The sequence below is a fragment of the Marmota marmota genome, unplaced genomic scaffold (assembly GCF_001458135.2).
Source record: "Marmota marmota marmota unplaced genomic scaffold, marMar, whole genome shotgun sequence".
NCBI classification, from domain to species: domain Eukaryota; kingdom Metazoa; phylum Chordata; class Mammalia; order Rodentia; family Sciuridae; genus Marmota; species Marmota marmota.
Window position 1 is genome coordinate 80,479,623 of NW_026000026.1, and position 12,719 is coordinate 80,492,341.

The 12,719-nt window shown below is 41.4% G+C and overlaps 2 protein-coding genes across 3 annotated transcripts in view; one reads left to right on the forward strand and one right to left on the reverse strand.

Annotated features, from left to right (window-relative positions):
* Window positions 1-237: 237 nt before the first annotated feature.
* On the reverse strand, window positions 238-5,834 carry Tigd6 (tigger transposable element derived 6). Of its 2 annotated transcripts, none has more exons than XM_015486141.2 (2): window positions 5,685-5,834; window positions 238-1,963 (listed from the first exon to the last, which is right to left on the reverse strand). In XM_015486141.2, the coding sequence occupies exon 2, from the start codon at window positions 1,878-1,880 to the stop codon at window positions 303-305; it is 1,578 nt and encodes a 525-aa protein (XP_015341627.1). In that variant the 5' UTR covers window positions 1,881-1,963; window positions 5,685-5,834; the 3' UTR covers window positions 238-302. The 2 variants fall into 2 exon arrangements, with proteins under 2 accessions (XP_015341627.1, XP_048667747.1); XM_048811790.1 differs by lacking the exon at window positions 5,685-5,834 and adding an exon at window positions 5,350-5,654.
* A 4,062-nt stretch (window positions 5,835-9,896) lies between these two features.
* Hmgxb3 (HMG-box containing 3) overlaps window positions 9,897-12,719 on the forward strand; it is a 49,346-nt gene continuing 46,523 nt past the window's right edge. The window contains exon 1 of the mRNA XM_048811879.1: window positions 9,897-10,084. Coding sequence (XP_048667836.1) covers window positions 9,899-10,084 — 186 coding nt within the window. The 5' untranslated portion in view covers window positions 9,897-9,898. The remainder of the gene's footprint in view (window positions 10,085-12,719) is intronic.

Below are 12,719 nucleotides of genomic sequence, written 5' to 3' on the forward strand. Positions count from 1 at the left end.
CCCATCAACAGAGACTGTGATTTAACTCCTCTGGGATATGGCTTGGGCTTTGGAATTATTAGAAGATCCTCAAGTGCTCCTAAGGTGCAGAAAATTTGAAAACCAATGTATTAACCAAAAGGGAACACACATATTAGTCAAATTTCATTCCCAAATTCTGTTCAAGTTTCCTGATTATCTCTGAGTACTGAAAAATTATCATGATAATATTGCTTTACTTAAATTAGTTCAATATTCTATCTAAAGAAATCTTTATTCTTGAAAAATAGTTTCCAAAGTAAAAGAGGCAGTTAATTCCTACATTATTTTGCTTGGAGAAAATCTGTAATTTGGGAATCAGTAAGACTTTGTGTCACTTTTTTCATTAAATATTCATCTATTCCATTTAGTTGTCCAAAAACAGCATCAGGAACCCCTGCACAAGTGGAAAGGAACTGTCTAAGTTTCTGTACACTTGAGATGGCTTCTGTGATAGTGATTTTTGGCTGCTCTAGTAAAGAAACATCCTCTTCCTCATCTTCACTTCCAGCTTCAGCAGTATTTTTGCCAGTCACCATACCCTGGATGATCTCTGTGTCCACTAGCTCTTGAGAGATGATGAGATTATCATCTGCAGTGACAAAGTCCTGGAAATTTACTTCATTTGGGACACATGTGGCAACAGCCACTGAGTGCCACAACTTTTCAATAGCAATGTCTGGTTCTTTGGCTACCATTTCTGCATCAGAATCTGTAAATTCCATAGGGATGATGCCTGCTTTCTGCCAACATTTCACCACTGTGGACTGCTTGACTGACCACCATGCTGCAGCAATCATGTCAATGGCCTGCTTGATGTCCACTTTTTCTTGATCTTTATTGCCACTGAGCTTGAAGAGGATCTGTTTTAGAAGATGACTCCTATATAGCATTTTCATGGTGTGAATTATGCCAAGATTCAGTGGCTGCAGGACAGCAGTACAATTTGAGGGCAGATATCCCACCTGAATCCTTTCTAAGCGTGGAAGCATGTTGTGAGCAGAACAGTTGTCAATAAGCAGGAGGATCCGGCGTTCTGCCCTCTTCATCCTGGCATCCACTTGCATCAGCCACTCATTAAACAGGTCCTGCGTCATCAATGCCCACTGGTTGGCTCGGTAATCACAAGGCAGGGAATGGACATTCTTGAAGCAGTGTGGGCTGGGTGACCTACCAACAATCAATGGTCTCATTTTTTCAGTCCCTGAGGCATTGCAACAAAAGAGTGCTGTCAACCGCTGCTTTGCTTTCTTGCCCCCTCTACAATGGTCCCCTTTAGCAGCAAGTGTGTGCTGGGGAAGCAACTGGAAAAACACTCCTGCCTCATCAGCATTGAATATATCATCTGGGCTGTAGTCAGCAATTAGCTTTATAATTTCCCCTGCATGCCACTCGTTAACTTTATCTATTCCTAGACCATTCATTAACCTGTCACCATCCTCTCTACAGACAGCGTTCAAAGCAATTCCATGGCGATCTCTAAATCTGTTCAGCCAACCCACACTTGCTTGAAAATTGTCATAGCCAAGCATGTTGGCCAAGTTTAGTGCTTTTTTCCGAATCACAGAACCAGTCACGAGAATGTTTTTGGCATGGATTTCTTGAAACCAAGCAAAAACAGCCTTATCGATGTCATCATAGAGAGCATTTCTCATCCTTTTCCTTTGGGGCCCCACAGATGCTTTTCGCACTTTTTCTTCAAATTTGGCTCTATCCTTTAAGAATGTAGATAATGTAGAAGGAGTGATACCAAATTCTTTTGCCACATCACCTTTTCTTTTGCCTGAGTCAACAGCTTGTACAACTTTCATTTTCTCCTCCAGGGAGAACTGCCGACGCTTCTTGTTCCCCTTGTTTGCCATTTCCAGGTGATGAGGACTGGGCCACAACTAACAGGAATGCCAATGTTCTTTCTTGAAGCTTGTTTTGCCACAAGTGTGGAAAACTGAGAAGACAAAAATGGAGTATCTATCAGGACCTAAAGATAATGAACTTCCCCTTTAAAGATGGGTTCAGATTTTTAAAAATCCTATGAGGAAATTACGATGTTAAAGTGAAAAGAAGATAGGATTCATGCTACTGACTTTTTGTCAGTAGTAGACTACTTCCACAGACTCATAGAATGTTTGAAGCAGAAGGGATTTTACAGATAATCTGGTTTACTTAAACTTTCCAGCCTCAGTAAAAATGGGAATAACAAGATCTATTTTACCTGCTATGATAATAGATTAAGATAGGTGATGAAAGAGCTTTGCAAATAACAATGAAGTATAAAAATTCAAGGAATTATTTATCCAGATTGTTTTATGGATAGAGAAAATGAGCCCTGGGGAAGGGGATGACTCAGATTAGTGCTGTATCCACCACTCCACAGTCCTGCTTAAAATTCCACCAAAATGAGCTCTTCAAAGCTTTTGTGCCATCTGGCTTAGTTAAGATTCATTTAATAAATGTTTACAGGTGCCAAGCAGCAAGATGAACAGAGTGAAGGTCTCTACCCTTAGGAAATATAAAACATGATGGGAGACAAACAATAAGTAAACAGATAAATAAGAAAATTATAGTGTGGTTAAGTGCTATGAAGGAAACAAACTATGACAGGGAATAAAAGGGGAAGATAATATTTACAAAGGGTGGTTAGGCATGGCCTCACTGAGAAGATGGCATTTAAACTGAGATTTCCATGAAAAACAGGGGGAAAGGAGAGTCTAGCAAAGGACATAGCATCATTAAAATCTCAAAATCAGGAAAGAGCTTGAGGTATTCAGGAACTGAAGATTTGTATGATTCCTAGTCTATGACAAAGGTGGAGAACCAGACCATTCAAATATGCTGTAGTAAGGAGTTGATATTTTATTCTGAATGCAATAGAAATCCACTGAACAGGCAAGGGAAGGTCATTATCTCTTTTGCATTTAAAAAGACTCACTCTAGCTCCTTTTGTAGAAAATGTACCGAAGGGGCAAAGAGACCAACTAGGATACTGAGATGCTATTGCTGACAACTAGGGCAAGAGACGATGGCAGAAATGATGGGCAGGTTATAATTTAGACCCTTTCTGGGCCTCTTTTCCCATTTTAAAATGAGGAGATTAGACTCAACCAGGTAGGGCATATCAGAATCTGATGTCCAGGCCTGACCTAGGATCTACTGAATGAGAATTTCTATGAGGAAGTACAAAATTTTGAAATGCTCTAAGTGTAATTCTTATATGTCCCATGTTTGTAAACCATGGGACCAGATGACCTCTAAAGTTCCTTCCAAATTGAAGTACTGGACTCTAGTTAGGTGATCCAAAGAAAAATGCCTTTAGAAACCAGAATGGTGGGTGGCATAAGTGAGTAGAATTATTGAGATATATTAAGTGAGATATTTGGAGAATGTTGTCGACTGTGTGCCCTGTCCAGAGCTCTTAAGAATTTAAAACAAACACTTTCTCTGCCAAGTCTGGTCAAATAAAATATCATCCAGGAATAGCAGTTTTGATAATTGCCTGCTTAATTTTATCATGAGTCCTCACAGACAGAAGATGCTGTGCCTCTATGTAGTGACTGTCCCTTCCCAAAGAGAGATTTTTACACCATCTCCACAAATCTATCCTTCCATTCATGGCATCCTGTATGTTTTCAATGCCAGCCATATAGAGAGGGAGCACAGCGAAGATATGCCCTGAGTGTGTGAAATACTGTAACAGAGGTTATAGAATGCCATGTGAACACAGAAGTGGGGATAATCAACTGGAATGGGGCACAGACGGGGGCACTTCAAAGAGAAAGCAATGTGCTGGGCCTTAAGAAATAAACAAACTAGAATTACGAGATGTAAGGAAATATGAGTTAAGGCAATGAATTACTATAGAAAATAAAATGTCATGGTCAGGCATGGTTGGGTTGGGGGGAAGCAGAACCAAATCACAAAGGCCTAGTTAGGACTCTAGCTTGATCCTGGGTGCAGTAAGAAGACTTTGGTTAGCTGGGCACGGTGGCACACACGTATATTCCCAGCAACTCAAGAGGCTGAGGCTGGAGCCTAAGTTTGAGGGCAGCCTCAGCAATTTAGTGAGACCCTGTAAAAAATAAAGAGGTCTGGGGATGTAGCTCAGTCATAGAGTTCCACTGGGTTCAATCCCCAGTACCACAGACACACACACTCACACGGACAAAAAATAAATATAAAGCAGCCTTTGGAGGGTTTTTATAGAATGGCAAATCAGATTTGTACTTTAGAAAAGTCCTGTTGCAGGGTGGAGAACCTAATAGGTAAAATCCATTTTCCTAAGAGGTGCTCCTAAATCTGAAGATAAAAGCAAGCTAGCTTAGTGGACTGTATGCAGCTTGAATGTTAATTTGAATGCAACAGGAAACTACTGTAGGACTTAAAAAAAAAAAAAAAAAGAAAAAGCTTATTGCTGTGTGAAGAATGGAATTAAAAGGTGTTTGGGGAAAAGCAGGCATGTAGCTCAATGATAGAGTGCATAAGCAAGGCCCTGGGCTAGACCCCAGCACAAAATTTTAAAAAAACAAAACAGTCCAGACAACAGATGAGGTGGCTTGGATTAGAGTAGTAATATAGGAAATAGTGAGAAGTAATCAGCTGAGGGTTGTTTTTGCAGGCCTTGTGGTGGTGAGGATATGAGGTCAAAGAGGAGTCAATGACAACTCTCAGATTTCTGGTTTGAGCCTGAACAATCCAGTGGATTGTGATGCTATTTACTGAGATGGGAACCAAATATTGGGCATCTACTGCTTAAACAATTTGTGAAGCACTTTACATACTTAATACTGCTTACTTGTGGCAGGGCTAGGATTCAAATACAGAAAGGCTCATGACAAAATTAATGCTCTGAACACTAAAAAAAAATGTTATATCGTTTGTTCTGAATATTACTGATACTGAAAAGAGACATGTAAAGAGAATGAGGTGGAAGCCAAACCAAAGTTTTGATCAACCTAAGAAGTTTGGTTAATTTTTCTTTTGTGGGGAGATCTCTCCCATGCTAGGCAATGGTCTACCACTAAGTCAAACGCCCAGATCCAGAAGTTTGAATTTTATTCTAAGTGAAAGACAAGATATTGAAGAATGTTAAGCATTTAACATGACAAGACTTACAATGCAAAATGATCAATCTGATTGCTGTGTGAATAGACTGTAGAGAGACAGCAGAAGTGGGATAGACTGTAAAGAGACAAGGGTGGAAGTTCAGGCAGGAAATGATGTTGGCTGGGAGGTTGGTGATAGACGTAGACAAAAAGAAGAAAGCAGATTGTAATTACATGTGCAAAATAGTGAGGGTCGTGCATGAACTTGTTCAAATATAGCACAATATGTGACCCGGGAGACAATCCAGTCCAATCCCTGATTCCCGGAGCCTCTCCACACTCCAGGAACTTGGCTTGAGTCATTCCAGGAACTCACTGTCGTTACTGTCCGTAGGACAGTGGAGACGGATTGTGGACACATCACCGAAGTGAGAGAGGGGATTGATGTGGCCTCAAGTATCAACCTATCCTGAATGAGGACAGGCCGACTGAGGAGGGCTGGGGTGAGGACTCGGATGCTGCTCTGCAGAGGGTGGTGCGGTAGGCTCCCCAGTGCCCGACGTGGCTCTGAGACGTGAGGCGGGGCTCTATCCCTCACGCGTAGCACAGCCCCGCCCCTGTAGTTACCTGAACGCCCCACTGCAGTGCCCCGGGGCTAAACGGCCGGGCACTTCCACAGCCGGCAGCCACACCTTCCTCCTTTGCCCGGGACCTTTGGCCGGAAGCAGTCCGTCAGTCTTAACAGCCCCACTCAAAACCTCTAAACGATTCCTTTGGATCCACTTCCCAGCTAGGGCTAGACTGTTGCGCTTGCGCGAGCGATTTCACGCAGTCACGCGCCGCCGGCCACTTCCGGTGCGCCGCGAGGGCCGCCGGGACGGGTCTCCCTGGCGATCCGTGGTGTGCTGCTGCTGCCGCCGCTGCTGCTGCTGCCACCTCTAGACTAGTGCCGCGGCGATACTTGCGTCCTTGCGCTCTTCCTCGGGCTCCCCGGGGCTCGACCCCCGGGGTCCTCGGCAGGCGTCGGTGAGAAGCCTGCAAAGTGAACTTGAACTCCTGCATTTGCCCTTCCCGACCCCGTATCGCGACTCCGAGGAGGGGAGCAGGAGGGGTGGTCGCGACTCTGCGCCGTGTGTCTCCGGGGGGCCCCGGGGCCGGGGCTCCTCCAGTACCCGGGATGCGCGCGCGAGCCCTCGCCTCCACTTCCTTGTTGCCGCTGTCACGACTGGAGCCGCCTCTCTCCGACAGCGGGGAGCGCGAGTGCGCGGGCAAGCCTCCTAGTCTAGCCCTTGGGCCAGGCGCCTCCGGGAATGTGAGCCGCGCGGCTAGCACGCTCCTCCTGGTAAGTCTGGTTCACGAGGGTCACGCCGCCCTGTCTACCTGCTGGGCGACCTCGAACTAAGTGCCGTCGCTCTCTTAGCTTCGGTTGCCTCTTCGACAAAGTAGGACCAGTGAGCTTTAGTTTCCTCTTCCCTCAGCCCATGCCTTTGAGACATCTGAGACCCAGGGAGGGAACTAAGGTATCCCAGAGTCAAACCTGGCCGATAGTCGAGCCATCAGAAGGTCATCTTACGAGATTCCCAGGATCTGATGGGACAGTGAAAGTGTCTCTAGTTAAAGTGTTTTGCAAATGAGAAAACTAAGGTTTGGAGAGGGTAAATAGGTTTCTTAAGGCCGTAGGGGTCTGTGCTTCTGCTATTAAACAGTGGAAACAACATTAGTACCCAGGTCTTCTGTTCTGTAGAGCCCTTGGCTTTAACCTCATTTTATCCTGCCTCTTTTTGCCCTGATGCACTAGGCCTAGCCGCGGAAAACATTCTTCCCAGACAGATCAGGATAGTAAAACAAAAGCTTAGGGTAGTCTCTTCCTGCTCCAAATGTGGTTGTATTGATGTTGGTTCTTAACTTGTTTTGCCCTGGTTGCTAAAATCTTACATGTCATCCTTTACAGATGTTCTCTTGGAGATACTGATCCTCTCTACAAGGATTTTAAAGGCCAGGAAATCAATTATAAAGGACAAAAAAGCACAGTCCCCACATAACCTTGCTTTGAACTCCAGCTTCCCTTACCCTTTTGCCTTTTGTTTATCCAAGTTGTGAACTATATTTTTTTCCTGGGTTGCAAGTTTTTGTTTTTGTTTTCTTTGTTTAGAGGTTTTTGGGGGAGAGGGGCAGAAGAGGAATCATTTAGAGATAACACAACTATAAAAGACCTTAGGAATAATATGCTTATAACCTGGGATATATATCTTTAAAATATAGGTGAAATATTATTTGTCTTCATTTTCTAGGGGAGGTTTTTAGCTTTCACATTTGTCAAAAGGATTCTTGACTCCTCAAAGGTAGGAGCTACTAATTTCATCCTCTTTGTCCATAGAAAAAACAACGGAAATTTAGGTTGTGGATTGCCTTTGTTTGAGATAATTAAGTAAGAATTTAGAGTTGGATTCAGGTCCCCTGACTCCATGTATAGACTTCTTTTGCTCATTATAGTTGTAAGATGCCTTATCATTTGTGGAGTGAGGTCTAAATGAGATGCAGATGGGCTTTGTAGTACATACAGTCATGTGTTTCCTACCTCTTTCCAGAATCCCGCAAATTCCTTTTTTCCAGAATTCCAAATTTTCTTCTGATAGATTTTCATTAACAACTATTATTCCTCAGGAAATTCAAGTGTTTTCTGAGAATCTTGCTTCTTCAAGGATTTAATTGATAAAATTCCAACCTAGAACTTGATCACAAATAAACGATCTCTTCTTGACCTAAGCATTCAGTGTTTTTTAAAACCCAGAGGGGCTTTATCCCTAAGTCACATCCCACTTTTTTTTTTACCACTGAACTGAGCTAAGTCACCAGCCCTTTTTATGTTTTATTTTGAGGCAGAGTCTCACTAATTTCTTAGGGCCTCACTAAGTTGCTAAGGCTGGTCTTGAGCTTAGGATTCTCCTGTCTCAGCCTTCTGATTTGCTGGGATTACAGGTGTACGCCACCATGCCTGGCTAGGCATTCAGTTTTTTTTTTTTTTTTTTAAACAATCTTGCCATATTACAAGCAATTTTTTTTTTTTTAAGAGGGGGAGAGAGAGAGAGAACATCTTTTTTTGTATGTGGTGATGAGGATCGAACCGGCCGCATGCATGCCAGGCGAGTGCGCTACCACTTGAGCCACATCCCCAGCCCCAGGCATTCAGTTTTTTATCCCTCCTTTTTCCTAGACATAAAAGCTCTCAGTAGATTTTCTGTGTTTTTAAGCCAGCTTCAGAGAGCTAATGTTGATCTATCAGGTTACCATTTAGATCTGTGCTGAGTAGTATTTTGCCACTGTACTCGTATCGGCCATATACAGCTATTTTAAATTAATTACAGTTCAATAAAGCAAAATTAGTCTGGTTCTACATCTAAATAACCTTATGTGACTAGTGGATACTATACTAGACAGCATAGAGTAGATCATTTCCATTGGGGTTTATTGGACAGTTCTGGTAGGGAGAGTTGCCCGTAGCAGTGTAGCATTATGTAAAAAGGACTAGGGAGTTGAATTTTTTAATAAAAAATTAAAAAGGAGCCGGGCACACTGGCACATACCTGTAATCCCAGCGACTAGGGAGGCTGAGGCAGGAGGATTTGCTAGTTCAAAGCCAGCTTCAGCACCTTGGCAAGGCACTTAGCAACTCAACCTGTCTCTAAATAAAATACAAAAAGGGCTGAGTGCCAAGAGCCATAGCCGAGTAGGAATGATGCATGGCATTTTTGGTTGAAAGGTGATGCCAGCAAGCCATTGAGATGATAATGATTATGTTAAGATGTGCATTCAATTGGCTATTAGACCCCTGCTGTCCTCCTCGGCCTGCTACTTTGGAGCTCTTGCCGGGACTCCCGGAGAGTTCCCATTGGTTGGGGAAGTGCGGTAGGAGGGATTTCCAGAGGAGGAATTTCCTGTTGGTGTGTGTCCCGGGAAAAGGCCGCGTGCTTGGCGTTCGTGGGAATTTTGGAAATAAAGTTTGTTCCTGCTTGAGTGGCTTGTGATTTTGTGCCCAGCCAGACTGCGGCACTGAGGATGTGACCCAGTGGTTAAGCACCTCTGGGTTCAATATCCAGTACCAAAAAAATAAGATAAAATGAAAAGGTCTGGTGGCCTTAGGCAAGTTGTTAAGCATCTTAGTTACAAATAATAGTCTTTAATAATGAGTGCTTTCATTTGTATAATACTTGTCTGTTCTCAAATAATAGTTATGTCTGTTAGTTCTTTTGAGACTTATCACTGTAAATCTGTGGGGAGGTGAGACATCTCTTTTTATACATGAGAGAACTGAACCTAAATCAGTTAAAAATCACACAAACAGTTGAAATCACACAAGCTGACAGAGTGTAAAGAAATCTTTTGTACATAGGTCCTTATTGCTGTTTGAATTACTTCAATGAATTGAAGCTGTTTAAGTTGATGAATAACCCCTTAAGGGAGAGGGTGAGAACTTCTGACTCCTGGCCAGGTTGTCTTTTTACCTGTTTCCATGTGGAATTCTTATAACGTGGGGCTAAAAAGTCTTTGAGTTGAAGAATTGCAGTGTTCCATGAGTGAATATGAGTATGTCAAAGGAATCACCTAAGATATTTGTGAAGTATACAAGTTTATATACCTTCTAGAGATTCTGATTCAGAAGAAGTGGAGCCTTGATATTTGTATATTTAGCAAGTACCCATGTTTCTTAGTATCTGCTGAGTTTGGGAAATGACTAAGCCTTTAGACCATGATAGAAGTAAGGTATTATTGCATCTGGAGGCAGTTGCTTCTTTTAGGATAGATTTTTAAAATTTTGTGTTTGATTTTCCTTGCCTATAGCCATGGATGCATCATATGATGGTACTGAGGTAACTGTCGTGATGGAGGAAATTGAGGAAGCCTACTGTTATACCTCCTCTGGGCCACCTAAGAAGAAGAAAAAGTATAAAATACATGGAGAAAAGGCCAAGAAACCCAGGTTTGCCAACATGTTTTGGTTGCTGCTGAAATTTATAAACCTACTGCTTTGAGAGCCATGTTGAAGAATACTTTAAAATTCTTTTAAGAGTACAGTTGTTGAAGTCTTTGAATGGGCATTGGGATGTGGGGAGAGGAAGATGGAAAGTGGAAAGTGGCTGGATACATGCCAACATTTGCTGTTCCTGGCCAGACTTTGCTTATGTTTTCAGGCTGTCATTAAAAAAAAAAAAAAAAATTTGCACCAGACAGATGGTAGAAGCTATGTACAAAAAGAGCTACATTATTTTTTATTATACCGTTGTTTAAATATTAAAACAAGTCATTAATAAAATTATAGAATTATAAATAGTACCAGTGACATCTATAGAGAATATCCAGATTGTAGCTCTAATATCCCTCTTAAATGTGAACACTGCATACATCTTGCTGAGGCTTTCTTAGCCTTCAGGAGGTATTTTTGTTCAGTTAAATGACCAGAGGCCGTGTAAAGGAGTGAAAAGTTTGTGTGATAACCAGCCTGGGCAATCAGCCCCCTGATAGCCTTTCCCTGAGTGGTGCAACAGGACACCTGTGTCTTTCTTTGGCTACATTTGATTTTAAGCCAGTTGGTCCTGCAGGAAAAAGTGGTCCATGGAAAAGTACATCGCCTTTCTTCCAGGTTTCTGAAGGGAGAATAACCACTGACTTGTCTTTACTATTCATTTTGTCCCACCTCTCAAATACCATCTGGGTGTGTTATGAGTGTTTTTTTTTTTTTTTTTTTTTTTTTTTTTTTNTTTTATCTTTCTTGAATCTCACATTGTTTCCATTTTGATGATTCTCTGTACTGTCTTTTCCTCTTTGGTTATGACAGTACTAAAGCTGACATTTTCTGGAGTGAGCCTTAGGCTCCTTTTCTGAATTTTAGTAGAACTTGGAGCCCTTATCTCTTGGGTAGTTAGTGGTATTTTTCCTTTAATAAAATAGCTTACAAAGGCATTTCTCTTATATGTTTTCATATTGCAAATTGATTATGGTATAATTAATTTTACTGACTATTATCAACTATAATCAAGAATTATGCATGGTTAGAGGTAAGATGCCATTGCTTGTGTAGCATGGGGTTCTTTTGTTACTACTGGTGATTATGAAATATACTAGAAGCAAAACTGCAAGATTAAAGCCAAAGATGATGGAGGAAACTGAAGCTTTGAATGCTTGGATTAAAGAACTATCATGAAAGCATTTTGGTTTATATTTGTCAACCATTTTGTTATTTTTCCTTCACAGTGTGACCAAATACATTGGCAGCGATTTAAACAGCAGTTTGGTTTTTTTTTTAATTGAAGTTCCTGCAGGAAAAATAACCTTTCTCTTACAAGCTGAAATCTTTATACTTGAGCTCCAACTAAACAATTGTCTCTATCTTCTTTTTTGATGATATAAAGCAGAGGTTTCTTTTGAAGTCAACAAGTATGTAACAGAACAGGTTATATTAAGTTCATCTGCCACTGCCATTTAGATTTTGTTCTTATTTACTTGACAACTTATAGTCTTAAAGATACCACTTTCTACCTCTTTTAGATTTGTTTATAAGGTGTGAGTCTGGGAAATAATCCCTGGGGGTGGGGGTGGGAGGTAGAATCTAAGAAAAGAAAACCTATTCCTTTGGCTTCCCTATTATATAATTCACAATCTAAGAGCTGGGAGTGTAGCTCAGTGGCAGACAATGTGCTTAGCATATGTGAGACCATGGGTTCAGCCACCAGCATCCCCCCAACCAATGCAATATTTTTGTCCATGATGAAGAAAATTTCATGCAATCCTGGAATGATTTGGTTTTACTAGACACTGAGGATGTAGATCCTTATAAAGACTGAAAATTGTGAGTCATCGGTCATGATTCTTCCTTATCCATATGCATACTTAAATTTATCCTATCTTCACCACTACCACCAAGATCATGAATGGCTTAGCTCTGATACTGAGTGACCCTAGAAGAATTATTTAACTTTTGAGTCTTGGTTTACTCATCTGCAGATAGATCTAGTACCTACTCATATAATGTTTAAAAAGGGAATAAAATCACCTACCTAAATCCTTGCACATTCTGACTTTGTCAATAATTGTCACCCTTGAGTAGATTAAATGTCCAATAAACATATAAGTAAAGGTGTTGTTTATTGAGCAACTAAAATGTGCCAAGGCTGGGTGAAACTTTAGGTGCTGTTCATCTTCTCGTATTGCCTGGTGTGAGGCTGAGAATCTCCCTGCCTGAATGTAGTAGCTTGTCAGAGTCTTTGTGGCAGGCTGCCTCCTCAGCATCCCTTCTGGTCTCCTGCCAAGGGCAGGTCCAGTGTTCCAGTGTTATTCCTTCCAGCCTGTAAAATTAATGTCATCCAGACCATTTTGTTTTCTCTATGCTTGGATTTAAGTGTATTTGCCACCATTTAATCTTGTTCTTTTAATCAGCCAGCTTCAGAGGTTGACTAGAGAATGTTTCCTCATCACCTTCTCCTAAAGGCTCCATAAAGGATTGAGTCTGTCTTCTTTCATGTTTCATCTGAATGTTTCTTTTATTTCTTAGTGTTTCCTCTGTGCTTTAAGTAGTCTTATTAACTTTTTGTTTTTGATTCAAGGATTCATTTGTAATTGGTTTTAGTGTTTCTTCTAAAATATGCTTCTGAAATTATTTTTTTGTTG

Bases quoted from the DNA above. Each gene is read 5' to 3' on its own strand.
- Tigd6 (XM_015486141.2), bottom strand. From the start codon at position 1,880: ATGGCAAACAAGGGGAACAAGAAGCGTCGGCAGTTCTCCCTGGAGGAG.